Below are 24,289 nucleotides of genomic sequence, written 5' to 3' on the forward strand. Positions count from 1 at the left end.
AATTCTATATGGCATAGATTCAACAAGGTGGTGAAAAGATTCCTCAGAGATTTTGGTTCATATTGACAAAATACAATCAAGTCAAAACTGAACATTTAAATCAACCTCAGTTGACCTTTACAAAGCTGTACAGCAGTGGTGTCGAACTCCAGGCCTCGAGGGCCGGTGTCCTGCAGGTTTAGATCTCACCCTGGGTCAACACACCTGAATCACATGATGAGTTCATTACCAGGCCTCTGGAGAACTTCAGGACATGTTGAGGAGGTCATTTAAATTAGCTGTGTTGGATCAAGGACACATCTAAAACCTGCAGGACACCGGCCCTCGAGGCCTGGAGTTGGACACCCCCGATGTACAGACTGTATATATAAAACACAAGTTATACGTTGGCTTATATAATCATTCTGTCATTAACAATAAACAACATTAAAATACACCTTAAAAACCGTGAATCTCAATTATGAAACAAATTCTCAATTTAAAAAAATGACAAATGTAATGAAATAAAAATAATATTAAAAGTAAGTACGACTGTGCTTGCACAATGAAAGGTTGGGACACCCTGCACAACTAAAATTAAAGGCAAGCAAGAATAAATGCAGACAGACCGACAAGAGACAGAGGACAGCACATAGCATAAATACACACAAGGTAACGAGGGAAATGCACAACAGGTGGGAGACACAGCTGAACCTAATTAAACATGAGGAGACAGGGAGGAAAACAGAATACACTGACATAGGACATGGAGTTTCAAAGTAAAACAGGAAACGCAAGAGACATACACAACGACGCTGACTTAACACTGAGACATAGAGACATGACCGACTGAGGAGACAGAGGGAACACGGAGCACAGGAACAGAACCCAAGATACTAGAAATGAACTCAAAGACCGACCCAGGACCGTGAAATTAACAAGGTAGTTATGTTAATGTTAGTTCCCTGAGGCATGGATTATGGATCCGGTAAAGAAAAGAAACATATTTAAAATAAATGTGTGACATCAAAGCCGATATGAAAAATGAACAACACACCAAAAGACGAAGAAGAATGTCAGTGGAGGACAAAGTCCACCTGATGTGTTTGCCCAGAATAAGAGACTTATGCTGTTAACTTGTATCTTACTGATTAATTTTCATTTTTAATTAAGAAATCAGCTATGATCAATATAGTGTAAGAGCGACTGAGGTTTTTACCTCTTGTGTTGTTTCATCTTTTCACTGGTAAAGTACAGCAGTGAAAGTGTTCTATATTACAATATGTTATATAAAGAGGTATATGTATTATAGCTTCAGTTTGAACTTTCTCAGGTATTATTCTGCGGTCCCCACATTTAACTGAATTTTTGTTGTTGTTTTGCTCATAAAATATGAGCATTTATCTTTTTTGTTTTTCTTTAACAAACAATGTCAGACACGGTCATATTCAGTTGTTGGCTGTCCGAGTGGTGTGGGTGATTTTAACACCCATGGAGAAAATGACGGCTTTAACACAACATATAAGCGATAACATATTACTCCCATAATGGCTTCTCATGATTGGCTCCCTATTAAATCCAAATGTAAAATCCTTTCAATCACAAACAAGCAAACAAACATCTTAATAACTTTATAATACCATATCACCCCATTAGAGCATAGCCCAAACTTTCCTTTTTGCTAAAGCATACAGTTAGGGCTGGACCAGGTGACCCTGAATCCTCCCTTAGTAATGCTGGAATAGGTGTAGGCTGCTGGGGGATTCCCATGATGCACTGGGTGTTTCTTCTTTACTCACCTTTTTTTGTTTTGTTTTGTTTTTCATTTTACATTTACTCTGGATTAACCATTCTTCGTTTTATTATGAATATTTTACTATTATTAATTATAATTAAAATATTATTATATCAATGATTAATAACTTGTCCTGTCTCTGTCCCCTGACCCCAACTGGTTGGAGCAGATGGCCCCGCCCCTCCCTGAGCCTCGTTCTGCTGGAGGTTTCTTCCTGCTAAAAGGGAGTTTTTCCTTCCCACTGTCACCAAAGGGCTTGCTCATAGGAGATCCAATGATTTCGGTTTTCTCTGTTTTCTCTGTATTATTGTAGGTCCCTACCTTGCAATATTAATCTCTCAGTGCCTTAAGGCAACTGCTGTTGTGATTTGGAGCTGTATAAGTAAAACTAGATTGAAATTCAAGTTTTAGAAAGGGGCTGTGTTGTTGTTACCAAGGTTTGAAAGTCTGGGATTGAACCTGCTGGGTGGTGGAGTCTTTCTCTATGGTTGCCTGCAATGGTTTCCTACAGGTCCTCTGTCTATCTTCCACACTTCAGCATTTAAACCCAGAACCATCCTGCATTGCATTAAGTAAAGATTTTATACAATGACACTCAAGGGTGATTCTATTCTAAAAAAATGTTTATGTGTGTGTTTGTGTAGATATACAGGTCTTACTGATGTCTGACATCCTGGTGTTTCTGCAGGAGAAGGACCAGAGGTACATCTTTCCATCTATGGTAAGAAAATGTTTGCACACATATTAAAAACACACACAAAAAACTAACCAAAAAACCCCCAAAGCATGCTAAAACTAATTACACAAATGCATCATTTTTGGAATAGATGAGTGGAAAGACATTTTTTTTTAAACATTGTAACCCTTTTGTTTTTAAAATGATATTTCAAAACACTAAATAAATATGGATAAATAAGTAAATACTGCTTACACACAGACAGCGATGAAGCAGGTGACAGAGAGCGAATGCAGCAAGAAAGAGAAAGTACAATGATGTGCATTACTGGTAACCAAATAGCTGCGGCATGCTAAGCATGCTAACAGAACCCTAGAAGGCTCCTCAGCCAAAACCCAATGAAATGCACAGAATCTGTATCTTTAGGTGTGTCCTGGCTGTTTTACCTGTTCGAGGTGTGTGTGTGTGTAGGCCTTCATGTAACTGAACTAAGTCGTTTATTTAAAATGGAAAATAAAAAGATAAACGAGGGTAAAAAAAAACACATAGTTACAATAAGTTTTTCTCTTTCTCTTGTTATTTCACTAAAACTATCCATGCTGTACGTTTTAGGACAAGCCTCCAGTACTGTCCCTTCAGAACCTAATAGTAAGGGACATAGCCAATCAGGAACGAGGCATGTATCTGATTAGTGATTCCACCCCTCCTGAGATGTACGAGTTTTATGCTGCCTCCAAGGATGACAAGAACATCTGGATACGCCATGTACAGCACGCTGTCAGCAAGTGGGTAAATGCACATACAACACATGCTAAAGCTTTCCATCGGTTTGTAGTCTACATGTTGGGGGAAACTGAGGTTTATCGCATCTTGGGTCTTATTTCTACATTTTGGAAAATATAAAGAAAAATGTAATTACCCAGAGAAAATTATGGAAAAATTATGGACTCTGTAAATCCCACAGAAAACAAAAACATTTACTTGCATTTGCAGAGCAGAATAAATGTAGCATGTTTCTCATAGAGCCTGTACTTTCCTCCTAAGTTATGAGGTCGGCACAGTGGTTCCTATAATAATAATAATAATAATAATAATACTAATAATATTTTTATTTATAAATCACTTTCAAACAAAGTGCTGAACAGCTATTTGAAGACAAAAAAGATGAACAAATCAAAATTTTAGCTGTTTCTTAGGTGAGTCGTTGTGTCTTTTACATGAGACTGGAAGGAGCGCTCCGGGTCAAATCACGCGCCCAAGTTCTTTACCCCGTCCCTGCAATTTATGACATAGTCATCCATTTTCAAGGTGAAGTTTTGGGAGAACTGATGACATTTTTGTGGTCCAATAACCATCAAATCTGTCTTATCAGCATTAAGATAATAAAACAGTAATAAAATATTCCTACCTCAGTTCAACCTGTCTATTCCTCCACACTGAAGGCATGTTTACAATAAATTTCTCAGTTTATACATCCTTGGCTCCTGTCCCCACGACTTTGGTGGGTTTGCTTAGTACTCGACCAGGGAAACTCCTGAAGCAAGCAGAGCATGAGGAGATTTATGGTAGCTGCTCATCAGGTTTAAGTGTATGTCAGTAGGGGGTTTTGTCCCAATCTGCTTTATAGAAACTTTATAAAAATTATTATCAGGATGTCCTAAAAACTCTTTGAAAAGCCTGCAGTTGATCTAAAACACAGAGAGTAGTGACTGAGATGTGGTTGATTCATATTTCTTCCATTTCTTCTCACCAAGGTTTTTGCTGGTGGTCTTGTAGCTCATGTACAGGTCTGTGTGTTGTCCATGCTGGTGGAGAGTTTGGAGTGACTGATTCTGTGGGGAGGTGTACTTATACACAATAAATTGAGATCAGGAGTATCTCTAATTGATTGATTAATTGTAATCTCTGTGTCTCACAGGCACACAAAATAATGAAATATTTTGTGTTATTATTTTCTAAAAAATAGAAATGATGAGGTCATTCATCCTAACAGTGGGACTGAAGCACATGGTTTGATTCAAGTTTCCTCACATAGATCATTAGAGATCCATGTAATGACCTCTACTGATTTCTAATGATCTAATGATCAAATCTCAAAGTTGATGTTTGCTATTTTGAGGATCTTTTTGTTGTTGTTTTTCTTTCATATTTCTCACACTTATTAATTGCTCTCTGAACCTAATGACTGGTTGTGACACCTTTGGTATCAAGAAGTGCAATCCAGGTTTTGACAATGAGTCTTCCACGTGATTTAGGAGGATTTGGGGCTCACTCCTTTTTGCAGACTTGTTGTCTCTGGCTCTGCGTCTGTGGGACAGTGATGGGGAATCAAACTGTGGGACTATCTGTGACTAGCTTTCATTGGCCTGATTTGACTTTTATTTACAAATATTTCAAACCAATCTACCAAATAAGCATCTAAAGATTGCTGTTGATCATCTTTATCTTAGGTTTCACTGTGAAAAAAATTCAACCCTTCCTTTTTTGTTGTATTAAGGCATCTCTTTGTGTTAGATCAAACAAATTTTATATAACTCAAATGAAACCTGAGTGTAGAAGAATAGGGGTTGTGAGACTTGTGGGTTGGTGGTGCTGTCTGCCACCTGCGTCTCCCTCTTGCACTCGTGCTGTCTCTCTTCTTGTCCTGGCGCTTATGGTTTCTGGCCCTCGGCGGTTCTCGGGGACGAGCGTTCGCCCTTGGCGCCTCCATGGTACCCACCCTCCTATGACGGGGTGGGTACCGTTTTCTTATCTCTCCTGTGTTGTCTGTTGACTCCGAGTGGGGCGAGTGGCGCGGGATATGTGGAGTGGTCGATGCATCTCACTTCCAGGATTGGTGAGGATGCGGGGGATGTGGGGGGCTCGGGTGGGCGCCTTGTGGGACTGGTCTTCATGCGCCACTGGCGGTGAGCCACTCTGTCCGGGTCATGCTGGCTGGTTCATGATGTACGCTTTTTTAAATGCTTGTTAGTTTCATGCCAGATGTAACGGGACACAAACTTTGGGGATCATCAAGATGTGTTTAGCAAATACAAAACAATCCAGTTTCTTTGTTACTGTTGAATCATGACGACTGACCTAATGAGGTAAGTAGGACTGCAGTTCTAGGTCTAGATGTTGCTGTAGGTTCTTCTGTGACCTCCTGGAGTAATTCTGGTGCTTTCCCTGGGGAGTTCATCACTGTTCGATGTTTTCTCCGTCTGTGGTGGAGTCCCAAAGTCTTTGGAAATTTTGTTTCTCAGTTGTTTTGAGTTTGCTTAGATTGTGACATGATGTGTTGCTTTTTGAGATCTTTTAGTATACATCTGAGTGCTGTCTGTTTGAGTCTTTCTAGATTTAGTTGGTCTAACAGTAATCAGGGTTGGGTGTGGCTACTGAAATTTAACTCAGCTTCATGATTCAACAAAGGGGGGATTTACCACACAGGGCCAGTATAGTGAGAAATATTCAGAAATACTTACTGCACTGTATTTAGATCTTTTCATACATCTGATCCACCCAGGACATCGTTTTCATGGGAATAACTTCCATCTTTTTAGCTTCCAGTTTCGGTCTGTATGTTTATTTTTGCATTAACATTTAGGTTCAAATATAATTTGGGGGCAATGGGGCTGTGATTAGTTTGATGTGTAGTTCAACCTCAGCTCAGTATATGCATGTGTTATTCAATATCTTGACACTCATGCTCTCCAGCCTCCTCCCGATGGGACATGCTGGGAACACCTCACCCTGGAGGCGTCCTTATCAGACGCCCAAACCACCTCAAATGGCTCTTTTAGATGTGGAGGAGCTCCCAGATGGCTGAGCTCCTCACCCCAGAGACCAGACACTCTTCAGGGAAAGCTCATTTCTGTTTGTACCCGTTTTTTGGTCACTACCCAGAGCTTGTAACCATAGGTGGGGGTAGGGTAATAAAGTCGAGTTACAAAAATGAGACCCAAGTTGTGATAAACTGCAAATTTCTATCTTTACCATCTGTTTAATTATTGAGGTATAAATGTCTACTACTTAGTTTATGAACAAAAACCGACAAATCTAAAACATTTGTGTCCGTTATGTGACTGATAAGACGATATGTGTGGTCTGGATTTTGTGTGTTCAGGTGTCCATCGAGAGAGGAGTTTCCCCTGATAGAGTCGGAACACAAGGCTCATCTGAGGAGGCTCAAAGGTCAGGAGAATATACAGACTAACTGAATTACATTCACATTTCAAATACCTGGGAACCAGAAAAAGATGACATGGTTTTGTGGTGGCTTACTGGTGGAACTGCCTACGTATTCTCTACCACAAACTTTAACCAGAAAGATGAATACTCAGGTTTTCTTTCACCCTTTTGGTCCTAAATATTTATTTAAAGGTTTCCATACTTTTACCAAATACAGAGGTTCCACTGGACCAAACAACACTGTGATCTCCAAACCATGCCCTGTCAGAGTATCAAACATACCAAACCTGGATATAAAAAATGAAAACTGCTGTAGTATCCACAGCAGTTTTGGCTTATGTGTTTATTCAGGCAGAACATCTGTGCCAGTGTCAGTAATTATTTAGATCTTCTGACATGCCAGTATTATCTTGGATTGCGTTTTTGCCCACAGTAAATGCTTTTGCACAAGAAGACAGCATATCACAAGTTTGGAATAACAGTAAACAGTAAAATCATAAAGAGCAAAGCAGCTATGGTAACAGTAAAACCATCAAATGCCTCACAGAGTTTCTCTGATCAAGCTGCTTTTTTTCTGATGTATTGATTGCAAACAATTTTGGGGCAGCGACATCTAACCAGAAGCAGAGGAAGTGAAGCATGTGACTAAACGAGGAAACAGACATGAATGAACTTATCGGGGAATCGACACAAGTGTGGAACTAAACTCTCAACAACCAAGAACTGAGAACAGGACAAACTAAAACTAGGAAGTTAAATGAAGATATGAAGCAAATAACAAGTCAACCAAAGAATCACCAGGAAAAACAGCAGCTGGAAAGTCTGTAAACTCAACACACGGGACCATTTCTGCTCCACAGTCATAGCTGCACTGGTCTCCTCCTGTTTAGACCATGTCTGAGCTTGTTTCATACAAATAAAATTAAACTGAAAATTGAACTGAATAGTTATTTACATGAACTGTATTTCAAACTAAAGCATCCTGCATCAGCATTTACATTTTGTCTAGTGAAGGCTGGGATCTGCCTGACCTTTCTGTCAGATCAACATAAACAAGCGAGAGCTATGAAGAGGCAGGCTTTGTTTTTCTGTACGTCTGTTTTAGACTGATGACTGATTGATTGTCATCCAATCAGCTGATCTGCAGCACAAGGACCAGGAGATGCTGGAGCTCCTGCAGGAAAGAGTGACTTTATTCTGTGAGCTGGCAGAGGTCACAAGTGGCCAGGAGAGCCTACAGCCTCCCATCACTCGCTACTTGTTTAGGGCCGACACACCACAAGCTCCTCGTGCTGAAAAACTATTACTGGATGCCACATCTGAGGGTAACTATCCATGTTTCATATTAGCATGCTTCACATTTGAAGGTGAATATCTGATCGAACTCAACAAAAAAATAAAAAACATTTTTTGTACGAGTATTTTCTACTCATTTTAAGTATGAGTAGAAAATAAACATTTTGTAGCAAACAAGAATGAAAATATTTACTATCCAAACTCCTATATCCACTTTTCCCCCTGATTTTTTTCTGAATTGACTGTAAGCTGTCAGATAGTTGAGGCTGAGGCTACAGCTTCAAGACTGAAGCAGACTTTAGTGGACATGTAGACCGAGGGAACAGAGGTGATGAGGTAGTGTTGGGTAGGTAGGGCTGATGGTAGTGGATTTCTCAAAAAGCATGCAAGGACAGATAAAGGAGTGTTGAAAAAAGGTGATGGACAAGTGTAAAGAAAGTGCACGTAGGTGTAATGTCAGGAGATAATGCAGCTAGGCAGCATCAGATGGTAGTTTGCAAGGTGCCTCTGGAAATCAAGAAAAGGAATTAAGTGAAGGTAAAATCCAGGATTGAATGGCAGAAGCTGGATGAAGTGGTGAGGAAAACTGTACTACAGTATTTTATGTATCGTCTGGAAACAGACGAGCTGGTGGTGGAATGAGCAAGAGCTAAATGTACATCAAATAAGAGATAGAAAGGCAAAGGCTTACAGTGTGCTGTCTGCTGTGAGTAAAGAAAGTGTGTTGAGATGGAAGGAGTAGTTTGATGAGCTGATCAATAAAGAAAATGAGAGAGAGAGAAGGACAGATATGGCAAGTACAGAGGATCATTGTAAGTAAGGAGGAAGTGACGGCAGCTATGAAGAAGATGAAGAGTGGAAGGCAAATGGTCTAGATGATATACGTGTGGAGGAACTGAGAGGATGTCTGAGGAATGGTGAACTGGTAGCAATTTTCAAAACAAGGGTATGTGCAGAGCTGTAGTAACTACAGGGGATAAAGCTGACGAGAAAGGAAGAAACTTGTTGAGTTGTTGAAGTTAGGTTAAGAAGAGACGTGATGACACTTTGGAAGTTAACAGCTTTTTTGGCCATATCGAGCTCACTTACCATTGACTGACATACTATATTTACATCTGACATGCTGCAGTTTTGACACAGAGAAGGAGATCTGTGGCAAACGCAAGACATCCAGGAGGAATAAACATGGGAATAGAAAAATGGAAAAAGATGTAAAGTTAATAGAAAAAAATGTGTGTGTGTGTGTGTGTGTGGGTGTGTGCGGGTGTGTGGGTGTGTGTGTGCATGTGGGTGTGTGTGTGTGTGCGTGTGCGGGTGTGTGTGTGTGTGTGTGTGTGTGTGCGGGTGTGTGGGTGTGTGTGTGTGCGTGTGTGTGTGTGCGTGTGTGTGTGTGCGTGTGCGGGTGTGTGTGTGTGTGTGTGTGTGTGTGCGGGTGTGTGGGTGTGTGTGTGTGTGGGTGTGTGTGTGCGTGTGTGTGTGTGTGGGTGTGTGTGTGCGGGTGTGTGGGTGTGTGTGTGCATGTGGGTGTGTGTGTGTGTGCGTGTGCGGGTGTGTGGGTGTGTGTGTGTGTGCGGGTGTGTGTGTGTGTGTGTGTGGGTGTGTGTGTGTGTGTGTGGGTGTGTGTGTGTGTGTGTGTGTGTGGGTGTGTGTGTGTGTGTGCGGGTGTGTGGGTGTGTGTGTGTGCGGGTGTGTGGGTGTGTGTGTGTGCGTGTGTGTGTGCGTGTGTGTGTGTGTGTGTGCGTGTGTGTGTGTGTCCTCACAGTGGACAGACTGAGTGAACTCCTTCTGGGCTTCAGCATGGACGCCCGCCTTTTGTGCCATCATAGCCACATGGAGGTGGTAGACTGTAGTAAGTCAGTGTTTCAGTCTCTCATTTATGTTAATCTTAAATTTGACTGAATTAATTATGGATATACATTGAGAAAATAGTAACAACCTATAACGTGGCACTATCAAGCATTAGTTAGGTATTAGTAAGTGCTTAGGTCATCATTTGGAACACAATACTCCTATTTAGTATGTAATTTGTGAATACAGATATAAATGTTCATTTTTGATTAATAAGCTGATAATGTGTTCATGGTAACATTTCTAAATACATAAATAACAAAGTATTTGGATGCCCATTTCTCTATATAATGATTAAGATGATTAAGATATGAGCTCATTGTTTGTGAGGTTAATAGAGGTTTTATAAATGCTTATTTTATAGTGTAATTCATGGTTAATTATGACAATTACTAATTGTTAATTAAGAATTTTCTGTGACCTCTGAAGTGAGGGTAATTTAAGTCTCAGCTATTTTCCCAACAGAGACATGACGCAGACAACACAGAAAGAAGTGCAGAACATACAAATATTTGTTGCCAGATGCAAACATAACACACCTGAGGTTTGCACAATACTGAATGCAGGTTTGTAGGCGGGGTTTAAGAGGAAGCTGCACCAAGGAGCCACAGGACAGCTCAACTTAAACGTACAAAGATTTCTTCATTTAACATAAAACATGAATATTGTTTTTACAAAACAATAATAAATATTTCACAGAGCTTCACAAATAAGTGTATACAATATAAAGAAAGGGTCCATCATATTAAACTGCTAATGCAGGAAAATGTCTCTGGAATGTTTGAGACTTTGGAACTTCTTTAGATCGTTCCCGAGGTTAAGCTTTCGTCTGGTTTGTGGTCTGTTAGCTTTAGTCCAGCTGAATTAGACTAAATAGCGGTTTCACACAGGTGAACAGCTTAAATGAAAGAAGTAATGGATGGACTCCATCTCCTCCTCAGTCAGTGAGAACTCAGAGCAGCTCTATGGGGTGAGGAGGAGATCAGGTTAAGAGGTGGTTCTCCACCATTAAGGAGAATCCCAAATCAATGAGTGTTATCATGGAATCTTGATTTCCCTAGCATGTTACTGCACTCAGCCAGTAAATACTGCTATTTAATGGCCATATAAATCTGAATTTCCAAAAAGGTGCATGAATTCATGGGGAAAGTAGGGGAGGGGCTGGTTGCATTAAGGGATGTGATTGGGTGATTTGGTGTCAGTAATGAAAATGAACTGCTGTCAGTGCGATGTGCAGCGGGTCGTCATGCTGCTTACTGGACAGTATAATTACAACGACAAAGAAAAGAAAACATGTGGACACATCAGCCCACATGTGCACTGGGTCACCATACAAATACTCAGTATGCCTGATCACCAGTCCAGGCCTGCTGGTAACTGCCTGAACTAAGCATGAATTATAATCTGAAGTATTAAGAAAACCTTTAAGACACCATGGACACCTTATGAATGAGCGTTTTAGTCTAGAATAAACACTTATATCCACATTTATAAATTACATACTAATGAAGAGTAATACTTTATAAATGATGAATTAAGCACTTAGTAATACCTTACTAATGCTTAATAGTGTGACATCGTTATAAAGTGATACCAGAAAACTATGTTACAACAACAACTCAGATGTGCAGAGAATTACATAAAAAAGCTTTTTTTTTCAGCTGAACGGTTAAAATAAAGGTTAAATTGCTCCAAGACAAGTACTGAGTGTGTTTTGTCTCTTCTCAGGTGACCAAGAGCTGTTGGTCAATGGAGCCCAGCATTTTATTGCAGCAAAGGTGAGAACAAAGAGTTGATGATGGGAAATGGTTTGGAGGTGCAGTTATGGAACCGAACATGGTCTCTTTGGTTTTGTGCTGCATATAGTAAAGTTAACGGGACCGCTGAGTAATTTTGTCCAGGTTTTACTGAGACAGTCACATGTTTAAGGCATCGACAAAAAGACTTTGGTAATAGAACTTTTATTTTATCAGCAAAACTGGAGTTTTATGCTCACCTTTGACATCAATAATGTCAGTAAGAATTTAGCTTTCAACGTGAAATTCAAACTTTACTTGTGTTTAGTAATTTCATTAACTGCAAGTATATTTCTAATAATCATATTTTAATATCAGCACAGCAGGTCATGTATTATATGACCTTCATTCTTGTATTTTGGAACCACTGTAGATATTTCAGTATAGTTTTTGATGAGTACAATGATTAAGAAAAGAAAGAGAACATTTAAGCTCTCCTGTATAATAAAGACAGTACAGCTACTGGACTCTTGTTTTAGGGGCATCTGTGTGTCTGTCCTGATTTGTGGTGGTGGGGGACGTGAGTGGATGTTGCCTTGCAGTGTTGAATGGTGCCTGGGATACTTGCGTTGGTAGGTGCTGCTCCTGGGTTGGGTGTGGGGTCTGGGGCATTGGTGCCTCGGATCCCCTGTTTCCTTGTGAGTTCTGTCTATGTGGGGGCGTGTCATGAGTGTAACCATCCAGGTTGAGCTGGATCTGTACGGAAAATCTGAAATGTTTCTCTCAGTTGGTGAACTGTAATAACTTTGCTTCATCTGTTTTCATTCTCTAATAAAGGAATGCATGAAGCGACAAGACAAGTCACCGCTAATGGTAAGTAACTTTTAAAGTATGTCTGTTTATTTAAAGTGCATTTAAAACAGAAGTCAGTAATAAGTATGCTGCTCGTGTTTGACAGGAGATCTGCCAAAGGCTGGTGAATCTCAGCGTTTATCTTCACGCACTCCAGGTAAGTCAGACTTAACATGCCACAGCACTCCGTACACCACAGGATATGTTACAGACACTATGTACAGAAGGACGAGGTCACCTTCACCTTAGTTTTGTTAAGTTGATAAACTTTGAAGCTTATCTGAATACCAATGTTCTGATTACATGTACTTTTTGACTATAATAAAACTAACATGATTAATAACTACATTTTATAAAAGCATGTCTCTGAGGGGAATTAGTTGACGTAACTTAACTCAGTATTTCCTGTTCACTTTTGTAATCCTCTTTAATTTAAAATAATTCCTGAAAATCATCTCCAAAAGTTGATTCTGTTCATCTGAACGTAGCGTTTTGTGGGAGAAACGTTTCGTCACTCATCCAGGTGACTTCTTCAGTCTCAGCTGACTGCAGGTTTCCCCAAACCTTATAAACAGTACATTTGCATAATGACTGAAACCAGCCCACTGAAGGAACAATGGGATGTGAGGTCAGTTCCTTAATCATAATTATGCAAATTCTCATGACCATTGATCAACAACCACTGACCAAAACCCACTGATCAAAGACCACTGATCAATGTCCATGAGTCCCATTCACAGAGAGTTGGGGAATGGCTGCAATCACAGCATTGTAAGATGGTGACAGATGTACTCTTAGGCCCCCTCCTCCATTCAGAGATGGTCTTTCCCTTTTCACGTAAATGGCCCCCTTGACTCCGCCCTCAAACCAGCGTTCCTCCCTGTCCAGGATGTGTACATCCTCATCATTGAAAGAGTGTCCACTGGCCTGTAGGTGTAAATAGACTGCAGAGTCCTGGCCTGACGAGGTAGCTCTTCTGTGTTGTGTCATCCGCTTCGCCAGAGGTTTTTTGGTTTCCCCGATGTATAAATCCTGGCAATCCTCCTGGCACTTAACAGCGTACACTATGTTACTCTGTTTGTGTCGGGGGACCCGATCCTTGGGGTGGACCAATTTTTTGGCGCAGCGTGTTTTGGGGTTTAAAAGCCACAGAGACACGGTGTTTAGAAAAAATGCGTCTCAACTGCTCCGATACTCCTGACATATGGGATCACTACAGGTTTTCGCTTGGGCAGCGGTTGTCCTTCTCTCCTGGATCGGCTGGAGCTTTCTTTAGGAGCCTTTCCAGCTTTGACAAAAGTCCAGCTGGGATAACCACATTTACTCAGGGCCTTCTTGATGTTCTTCTGCCTCCCTGGCTGCTGTGTCAGTGGGGATGGTGTTCACTCTGTGTTGTAGCGTCCTGATGACACCCAGTTTGTGCTCCAGTGGATGATGAGAGTCAAACCTTAGATACTGATCCGTATGTGTAGGTTTACGGTACACGTCAGCTTTTAGATGTCCCCCATTACTGATGGAAATCTCACAGTCTAAGAAGGCTAACCTGCCACTTTTCATATCCTCCCTGGTGAATTTGATGTGTCGGTCCACCGAGTTGATGTGATCCGTGAAATGTAGTACATCCTGAGATTTGATTTTCACCCAGGTGTCATCCACATATCTGAACCAATGGCTTGGTGGTGTTCCAGGGTAGGATAGCAAAGCCCTCTTTTCCACTTCTTCCATGTACAAATTGGCCACGATGGGTGAAACTGGGGAGCCCATGGCACACCCATGTTTCTGCCTGTAGAACTGACCCTTGTATGTGAAGTAGGTGGAATGAAGACACATTTCAAACACACTTGGTGGATGCTGAGAGTGGTCCTGTTGCTGAGGTTGGGGTCATCCTGTAATCTCTTACAAACTACCTCCAACGCTTCCGTGACTGGGATGCAAGTGAAGAGAGATGTAACGTCGTACGAGACCATGGTTTCATCTGCCTCCATAGTGACATCTCTCACCTTCTCAACAAAATCCAGGGTGTTCTGGATGTGGTGTTCAGAGCTGCCCACCAGCGGGTTGAGGATCGAAGCCAGAAACTTGGAGATGTTATAGGTGACAGAGTTGATCATGCAGACAATTGGTCTTAAAGGTGCACCCTGCTTATGTATTTTCGGTAAACCATACAGACTTGGTGTAGACTCCCCTGGGTACAGCCTGTGGTATGAGGTCCGGTCAATAGCCTTGTCTTGTTCTAACTGCTTCAGACAGTCTATCACCCTCTTCCTGTAGCCACTTCCTGGGTCTCGTTTCAGGGGCTCATAAGTATTTTCATCACTGAGCAGTGACAAAATCTTCTCATGATAGTCTTTCTGGTTTAGCAATACTGTGCACCTACCCTTGTCTGCCGGAAGGATGATAATGTTGTTGTCATCACTAAGTGATGTGAGTGCCTTCCTCTCCTCCATGGTGATGTTGGCCCATTGTTCCTTCAGTGGGTTGGTTTCAGTCATTATGCAAATGTACTGTTTATAAGATTGAAACCTGCAGTCAGCTGACACTGAAGAAGTCACTTGGATGAGTGACGAAACGTTTCTCCCACAAAACGCTACGTCCAGATGAACAGATTCAACTTTTGGAGATTTACTTTCCTGGATGATTGAGAATGCATCAAGACGTCCTGAAAATCATGTAACAACCTTTTAAAATGAAGGCAGGCAACTGCCACAACTGCGCTGAGTGCTGCTAAATTTAACAGCTTCAAGAAATATTGAAAATAATTCAAATAAACAAACTAAAGACAAGGAGCCAGAGTCCAAAACAAACCAAAACAAAGCCCATGAAATGCTCAGGAACACAGTAAACAGTTCTGAGAGGTTCAGGGGCTGGCCCGGAGGTCGACAGCACAACAGCCCAAAACAGTTCAGTTCAGGAGGCCGACTGTGCGAAAAGCAACGGTGGCGGCGCAGGCGAAAGAGGTCCGGAGGCCGGCTGTGGGGCAGGACCAGACAGCAGCAGGACCAGATGATGGCACTGCAGGCACCGGCATGGAAGCCGCAGGTGGTGGCGCGGCAGGCGATGAAGGCTGGACGGGCCCCTCGGACCCTCCAGCAGGAACAGACGAAGGATGGCACGGTTCTCCAGAAACCCCAGTGGGAACAAGACTTATATTCTCTGAATCAACCGATTCAGGCAGAATAGAATCCTCTGAGTGAAAAACAGTCTTGCTCACAGTGAAAGAAATTGCAGAAGGTCCGGGTTTGGAATGCTCGAGGGGAGAGTGCAATAAACAGTCACTTTCTCCCATGAATGGGGTGTGCTCAGTCGTCCTGGAGTGGCGGCGGCGTGAACGCTGTTTACTCCAGGAAGGGGGAGGAGGTGAGTCGAGCCACGAGCCCTCCAGCTGACCGGGCTGCAAATCCTCCGGCTCGTCATACAGGAGCGGTTCTCCAGAACCTCCAGCAGAAACGTCTGTGCTGCTGTGGCGAACGCAGCTGCTTCACAGCGAGCTCCTGCTGCTGCGTCGGTATGGAGAGAGAGATAGCGAGCTCACTGGCTCTGACGTGCTCCCTCCACGCGGCTATAGTGCTGCCAAGATTAGTGTTCATGTAGAATTGATGAAGCCGGGGGTTGGTCTTAATCATTGCCTCCACCGCGCTCAGTCCCACAGCCATAGCCTGTAAGCTATCGGCCTGAGAGATGCGGTCCAGCAAATTAACCAACCTCTTCATTTCGGCCTCAAACTCCGAGGCAGAACAGTCTGCGGGGTCCATGTTCTTGTCGCGATATTCTGTCATGTGAGGGCTGTGTGCAGGCAGTAGTGATGGCAAGGTGGACCCAAAAGTGCAGACTCAAAATAAAGATTTATTTCTAAATGACAAAACAGAGAACTGGCTACACTGGAAACACAGAAAACCAAACTGGCAGGCAGAAGGACGGCCCACACAGCATGGAATGATGGTAGATCACGACACTGACCCAGAAACACAAGACACAGAGGGAGCAATCAGGGAATGCGAGACAGGAGGGAAACACAGCTGGGGCAAATCAGGGCTAACGAGACAAGGGAAGCAAAACCAGATACATTAACATGAGACACGGACTTTCAAAGTAAAACAGGAAACGTTTCAGACATGAGACGCATGAACTCACACTCCGTGCAACACTGCACTAACTGCCACTTTTAAGCTTGTGCTGCTCAAACTTGTACTGCTCACTCCTGCCACTTTTTTATGTGCAATTAATCACTTTTCTATTTCTCTCTCTTATGTCTTTCTGTAAATTTAGTGCTTAATATTTCTTTATTTATACATGTTTTATTTTTTGTCACAGTAAAAGCTAAACTAAAGCTGATCAGCAGCAATCTTTTGGTGCTTATTTGGTCGACTGGTTTGAAATATTTGTAAATAAAAGTCAAATCTACCAGAAACAAGGAAGGAAATCCATCTTTACAAAATAACACAACTTCATTTCTTAGCTGTGTGGAATCTTTCTACGGTGTTTGAGGTGACTCTCAACATAACAGACACACTTCATATTTGACTCTGTCCCAAACCAAAAATATTTGACACTGGATTCTCCTTGTAACATGGCAGGGTGCTGTTATTAAGCAAGACTCAATCTTGGAGCTGTTACTGCAGCAACAGGGCACTATGTCTCCAAGTGAAGTATGGCGCCCTCTGTTGCGAGATGGAGGACATCGGGAAGCCACTGTATTGTCAACCATAGGAGAACTGGCGCTACTGCAGAGACAACACAGCCTGCTGCAGGAAGAGCTGCTGAGACTGAGGGATGCAGAAAATCGGTTCAAAGACAGCGAGAGGGCCCGGGCTGAGCTAGAGAGGCAGGTCCGACAAATGAAAGCCACCAGTGGGGTTGCACCTGCTTCACAGCGCTGTGGAGAACAGGCCTCTCAGGTAAGTTCAATTAGTTATACTGAAATAGTATAATGGGGGCAACAAGGGGCGCCAAGACACAGATTTTAAACAAATTTTAACTCCACGGAGGCCAGACCCTTCTGTCATGAACAGAATCATGAACCCACACACAGAGGACAAAGGGAAAAGGTCGACACAGGTTTATTTACAGAAAGTTGGAACAACGCTATCAGGAGATGCAGGTCGTCCATGGGAATACAGACCATCACATATGCTCGATGGGGATCAGAACAGAAAAAGAGGATAGCTGTGAAAAACAAACTGACCGGTAACATGAACAGAACAGACACACTACCTCTGGCTGATGCAATGATCTGGTGATGACTGAGCTGGGTTGATAACTGAATGCGGAGCAGATAGGTTGATCTTTGGAAGATAAGCATTTGACAAAGAGGCAGAGAAGGCTGAAGAAACAACCTCTGAGAGGAGTAATATATATATAATGTTATAAATCAGCTGTGTTCTCTTCATTAGAGAAGCGTTGTTTTCTGTACCCATTACTCATGTTTATTTTCTCTTTCCTAGATGTCTAAGCCTTTGTCAATGCAGTCAGAAACAGAGATCTCTGGAGTTTATAACATGCAAGCCAACCAAGATTCTGTTCACCAGTCAAGCCTGCAGCAAGTCATTGACCTAGAGGTATACGTGACGTCAGATGATGATGACGATGGGACTGCATCTGAAAGCTCCAAAGGTTAGGTAACAGACAGACACCATGTGACCGACTTCTGTCTATGTATTTATATCTATAATTTATATATAATTCTTGTCCATTTACCATTTCTTTTGTTTTTGGCACAGCGGTTTCTCAAGTGACAGCCCAAATTATATTGAGTGTTAATTGAAAAATAACCCTCAGTTGTTTTTTCTGAAAATAATTTTGTTATTGTGTAAAAAATAGTAATAACTTTTCCTTACTAAAGAAAACTAGAATGTTTAGAACCCCAAAAGTTTGATTCTGTTCATCTGGATGTTTTCAGTGGGAGAAACGTTTCGTCACTCATCCAGGTGACTCCTTCAGTCTCAGCTGACTGCAGGTTTCCAACCTTATAAACAGTACATTTGCATAATGACTGAAACCAGCCCACTGAAGGAACAATGGGCTGGGAGGTCAGTTCCTTGATCATTAATATCCAAATTGTCATGACCATTGATCAACCACCATGAGTCCCATTCACAGAGAGTTGGGGAATGGCTGCAATCACAGCATTGTAAGATGGTGACAGATGTACTCTTAGGCCCCCTCCTCCATTCAGAGATGGTCTTTCCCTTTTCACGTAAATGGCCTCCTTGACTCCGCCCTCAAACCAGCGTTCCTCCCTGTCCAGGATGTGTACATCCTCATCATTGAAAGAGTGTCCACTGGCCTGTAGGTGTAAATAGACTGCAGAGTCCTGGCCTGATGAGGTAGCTCTTCTGTGATTGCAGCCATTCCCCAGCTCTCTGTGAATGGGACTCAGTGGTGGAGCAGGTTACTGACCTGCAGTCAACTGAGACTGAAGAAGTCACCTGGATGAGTGACGAAATGTTTCGCCCACTGAAAATGTCCAGATGAACAGAGTCAACCTTTTGGGATTTACTTACCTGTATAACTGAGCATGCATCAGGACAGTATGTTTAGAAATGTTAAAAAACACTTTCTGACAAAATAACTTTATCGTCATCTGTAGATGTAACTAAATGTAACTACATGTAACTAAAAAATGTACCAAACTGCTGATTTGGTTTGGTACTCCTAATGTTCCCATTTGATTTCTTCCATTTTAGTCTAAGCCCTTCTCCTCAGCATCCAAATGCAAATACCAAACTTAAGACCTTTTACTGTACTTGGCTGTCTGATTAGGATATAAAGACATAGCCTCCACCGTTTCCCAAAACATTTACTTTTTGATTTCCCAGAAAAAAGATGGAGCACATGTTTACACTTAGCCTTTGTATCCTGATCCCTCATTCCTCAAACAAAACACGAGCTTTAATTTGATTTGTTCCTCCCCACATTATGTTTGGATACTTGCACTGTTAAACTGATGTTAGACGTCTGAATTTATATTTGTTCTCTTTTTTTCAGATCTTCATGATATTCCAGAGGAGATCTGATCCTTGGCATGTTTTCATTCTACTAATGACTGTATGAATATATTTGCTCATCTGAAGTCTTGATATTTTTGATCTGCTTTGTTTTTGAGTAGTTTGTGTTGACGTGGCAGTGAGTTTTACATTTAATCACACATTGCATGATAAATTTACAAGTATTACAACTACTAATGTCTTAATGTCTTAATGAAAACAAGATTTTTATCAACACTTTACCCAAAGGTCTTGGACTTGGAAAAAAACACAAAATATAAAATAAAATTAAAAAAACAACTATAACTTAAACATTTTACAAAATCAATACTAACCATCAAACGGTCTGACAGTGACTGCATCATTTCACCTGCTTTCAGTTTGCCATCAATAAGCTGAAGATATATTAAAGGTTTAAAGTTCGTGCATTAGGCGAATGATGGGCTTCGATTGTAGATACACTGCACTGTTTGTTCGAATGTTGTGTTGAAATTCTTATGACGTGATACATCGGCCTACAGTTTGATCCCTACTGTGACCAACAGCAAGGGGAGGATGCAGCACATACATGTTCTGTTTTTTCATGTTCTGTGCATCAATCTACCTTCTGTTGCTCTGTATTATCTAACCCATGTGCCTAATTGTTGTAATACTTTGATGACGACATACAGTTGTATGCAAAAAGTACTTGTCTTACATATTAACTACTGCAAGTAACTAGATCAATGTTGAACTTTTTCTATCAGGTATCACAACTCTAAATCAGCGCTCCCCAACCCCCGGGCCACGGAGTCGTTCGGTACCGGGCTGCGAGGGTTGAGGCTCGGGTGTGAAATTGATGGTTTTCAGCGTTTTTATCGTTTTTTATCGTTATTTTTTTAAATCGTTTTTATCGTTAACTCGGTTTCCCTGGATCTTTTCCTGTGTCATGAATAAATCTTCTTTTTTGGTACCGGTACTGGTTTTATTTTATTGTACTTATCTGCGACACCTTAAAGGCCAGTCCGTGAAAATATTGTCGGACATAAACTGGCAAGGTTGGAGACCGCTGATCTAAATGTTTTGTGAGCGTTTTCATTTTGGATTTAGGAATTTTCAGCCACTCTTCATGTTCTGAGATGTTTTCGATGATCTTTGCATGCACAGCATGTTTAAAATCTCTCCAAAGATGATGTTCAGGTCATGAGATTATGAGGACAACTTTACGTACCTCAGCTTCTGTTTCTTGAAGACATTTATGATAATTAAGGGCTTTGGGTAGTTCACCCTATGTTGAAGCCAGGCTTTCTTAAATGTTACTGCAGTGACTGATTACATGACATTTGAACTTTGTTTTTGTGGAATCTATTCTTCCCCTCACGGGGGTGCAGACTATATCCTGGTAGGTAAAAGTGTTCAGTTCTCACATCTTCTGTGTCCAACAGGTGTTCCAAAAAAAGCCAGCTTATTCAAATCATGCTTTGCAGACTTAAGACAGGATCAGTGCCATCATCAGCACCACCATCTGAGTAACTGTGGTAGCCAAGACAGTGGAAGCCTTTTCATGATCCAGGTGTCACACTATATGATATGGAGTTAAAGGAACAGCCTAGCTTTTTTCTCAGCATGTGTGCATCTGAGGTGAACATATTTTTTCTTCTTTTCTTTTCACCTACAGATTTCAGTAACAGTTTCTGACCACCTTTACAAGTCTCTATTTGGTCCAGATGCATAATTAAAGTTTAGACATTGTAGAAACAATAGTGACTTTTTAAATGGTAATTTATGTGACTGCTGCATGAGATATACTACTGTCATGTCTTTGCCAGAAAAATCAACTGTATTTGATCTGACTTGCATAAAACTGCAAATTTGCAGTGAATCTGGATGGAAACCGATTTGAATTAGTTATAACTAATTCATTGGGTCAGCTGAGATATAATTTAGCACAGCTATTGATTAAAAAGACAGGATTTGCAACATTTTGACTGTAAATAATGGTCAAAAGCAACTGAAAACAATGATACTGAATGTATGAGAAATGTATAAGATAGTAGCATCAAAGTGTGGATTCATTGCACAGAGTGTTTGCCTGTTACAATATAAGGTTGAATGCAATGTAAGCCAAAAACAAGGACTGTAATTACTTTTGCACACCCTTTTCCAATTGTGCTATTTGTATTACTACATAAATATATAACCTGAAATATATTCTGGTGTCAATTATTTTCTTTATTATATGATTTCTCTTTTCTGAAATTGGTTTCCATGAACTGCAGAAATAGCAGCCACAAAGTAGTGCAGGTGTCCAGATCTGTAGCCACAACCAGGAAACCATTTGTTAATACAACCCCAGGAAAGTACAAATAATGTCAGCTCGGTATGTTCAATGCTTTGTTCTCAGTGCATAAGGATTCCCTCTCAAGATGTTTGCATGTGTGACCTCTGTGCATACGTCTGGTGTGGGAAAGCCACAGGGCCAAGCAGGTTAGACAGACCCAGTTAGACTATCAGAGCAGCACCTCCTATACATACTGTATGTTCATATTTACACTGTAAAGGTAAGTGGGGACATATACAAGTTCCCCTATAATTTGCTATAGGTTCCACCATGTGCTCCTCCTACTTTCAGGGCCCTGGCCATCGGAGGATACACCTTTGTTTTTTTGTTTCAGGTCAATTTTCCCAAATGAGCAACTCTGGTAAGCTCTCTGTAGAGGGGTTGACTTCAATCAAATTTGATCAGACTCCCAATCTGACCACTGATTACATAGCTACATGTCATCCTTCAACCGCTAGCTGTGTATGTGGTGCCCAAAAAACAATGTGGGCATTATAGATAACTGATCTGGTCTTATTAGGAGAGTTTTCGTCATTCCACTTTAGATGGTGCAGCTGTCATTTATAGAAATAAGGATTATTTTATTAAATCAACACTACCCAAAGTAAAGACCAGGAATTAAGAGTTGTAGTCTTACATGGCTCTCTGCAGCTCCCTCCTCCCCCCATAACCCCAAAACACCACCACATAGAGCCTTTGTCTGCTCTTAGACCTCCTGAGATAAAGCAGCACCAAAGAGCAAAACTATGAAATATGAATTATTAAACATTGAGGCTCTCTTTATGATTATCTGTCTTGAAAAGATTTTAGAATTGATCAACATATTGATTTATTTTGTCTCAAAACATGTGGTTAAGTTAGAGAGGCGAGGTTAAGATGGTTTGGACATGAACAGAGGAGGATACTGGAGATGGGGTGAGATGGAAGGAGATGATCTGCTGTGGTGACCCCTGATGGAGGAGGAGGAGTGTTAACAAATGTGGCTGCAGCAGGACCCTTAAGAAGTCCAGCTGTCATTTTCATGCTCTCAAGACCATGACCTGGATGACTGTCAAATTCCAGCTTATGTAACTCAGCTTCTTACAAAATCTCAGCATTTCAATCAGATTCAGGTCAGATTTTGACCTCCCTCTCCCCAGCCACCTCCTCTAGCTTATCCGGGGGAACACCAAGGTGTTCCCAGGCCAGTCGAAAGATATAATCTCTCCAGCGTGTCCTGGGTCTGCCCCAGGGCCTCCTCCCGGTGGGACATGCCCGGAACACTTCACCCAGGAGGCACCCAGGAGGCATCCTTGTCAGATGCCCGAACCACCTCAACTGGCTTCTTTCGATGTGGAGGAGCAGCGGCTCTATTCTGAGCCCCTCTCAGATGGCTGAACTTCCAAGAGTCCAGGAGTTCTGCTTGGCCTGGTTCTGAGGGACTTATTCTCTGTTACTGGCTTCCTCTTTTGTATCGTAGAGAGCTCCATCTCTTGAGCCATCAATGGTCACGATGGGACATGTCTCCTTTCCTGATGTTGAGAGCGTTGCTTTTACACTCAGCTGTCTCTTCACCACAACAGACCGGTACAGTGTCCGCATCACTGCAGCTGCTGCACCAATCCATCTGTCGGATCTCCCGCTCCCTTCTCCCGTCACTTGTGAACAAGATCCCGAGATACTTAAACTCTACTATTTGGGGCAGGAACTCGTCCCTGACTCAGAGTGGGCACTCCACCCTTTTCAGGCTGAGGACCATGGCCTCGGATTTGGAGGTGCTGATTCTCATTCCCACCGTTTCACATTTGGCGGCGAACGTTCCAGTGCGAGCTGAAGTCTGAGTCCCGCAGCCAACAGATGTTCTCCAGGGCTCATTTAAGCTGACTGAAATATCACTTCAGGGTCTTTGGCCATTGTTGTGGTTGTCAGAATGTCAGATGTTTCTGGAAGCCTTGGTTTGTTTGCCTGTTTTTTCATTAGGCTTATGTTTATGGCTAGCTTGATCTTGATTTCTCTTTCTAGTTTTATGTTACTCCCCTCACCCCATAGACTTCTTTGGGATGTAACACATTGCATGGTTTTGGATCATTGTCCTGCTGCAGAACCCAACTTCAGCTTGACTTCATGAACAGATGGCCAGACAGTCTCTACCACAGTGAGTCTTTCAGTTTTTTAGACTTTCAAGCCTGTTGATTGTTGGTGTGTGTAATGTTTACAGTTGCTTCATGTATTTTTAGTGGCTTTGGTCTTATTCTTAGTTCCAAGTTGCTTTAGTGTTGACCTGCTGCTCTTATGTCCTGATGCCCAGCCCATCCGCACACTGTTTCTCTGTTGGTGTCTCCTGGTGTCTCGTCTTCTGTGCAGGGGCAGCAAATTTTGGGGGGTGGCCAGTGCCCTCCTGGACCTGCTTGGTGGTGCCCCTGCTTCTGTGAGTAAAGAGAAATTGATGGCAGAGATTCCAATTTATGAATCTGCAAATAAATTGACTGAGTTTCCTGGTCCTGAAGAAGAGACTAAATATTCCGTGGCTTCTGTGGACTGTGGTCTGGTTACTTGATTGTTTCTCCATTTCTTGAACTTTCATATAATGTTAGTGAAATGAATGTTTCTGTTTCTGATCAGATTGATGAAGGGAATGAGTTTTCTGTGGGAGAAAGT

General features: G+C 41.8%; 1 protein-coding gene across 1 annotated transcript in view; it reads left to right on the forward strand.

Moving 5' to 3' along the window:
• Window positions 1–21,464, forward strand: part of arhgef1a (Rho guanine nucleotide exchange factor (GEF) 1a) — a 40,377-nt gene extending 18,913 nt beyond the window's left edge. Inside the window, exons 13-23 of the mRNA XM_065469955.1 lie at window positions 2,419–2,495; window positions 3,063–3,235; window positions 6,553–6,620; window positions 7,754–7,942; window positions 9,676–9,762; window positions 11,490–11,539; window positions 12,335–12,370; window positions 12,456–12,506; window positions 16,924–17,244; window positions 17,791–17,959; window positions 19,334–21,464. Of these exons, the coding sequence (XP_065326027.1) occupies window positions 2,419–2,495; window positions 3,063–3,235; window positions 6,553–6,620; window positions 7,754–7,942; window positions 9,676–9,762; window positions 11,490–11,539; window positions 12,335–12,370; window positions 12,456–12,506; window positions 16,924–17,244; window positions 17,791–17,959; window positions 19,334–19,362 (1,250 nt within the window). The 3' untranslated portion in view covers window positions 19,363–21,464. The remainder of the gene's footprint in view (window positions 1–2,418; window positions 2,496–3,062; window positions 3,236–6,552; window positions 6,621–7,753; window positions 7,943–9,675; window positions 9,763–11,489; window positions 11,540–12,334; window positions 12,371–12,455; window positions 12,507–16,923; window positions 17,245–17,790; window positions 17,960–19,333) is intronic.
• Window positions 21,465–24,289: the final 2,825 nt, after the last annotated feature.

Source organism: Pelmatolapia mariae, linkage group LG22, assembly GCF_036321145.2.
Source record: "Pelmatolapia mariae isolate MD_Pm_ZW linkage group LG22, Pm_UMD_F_2, whole genome shotgun sequence".
Lineage (NCBI taxonomy): Eukaryota > Metazoa > Chordata > Actinopteri > Cichliformes > Cichlidae > Pelmatolapia > Pelmatolapia mariae.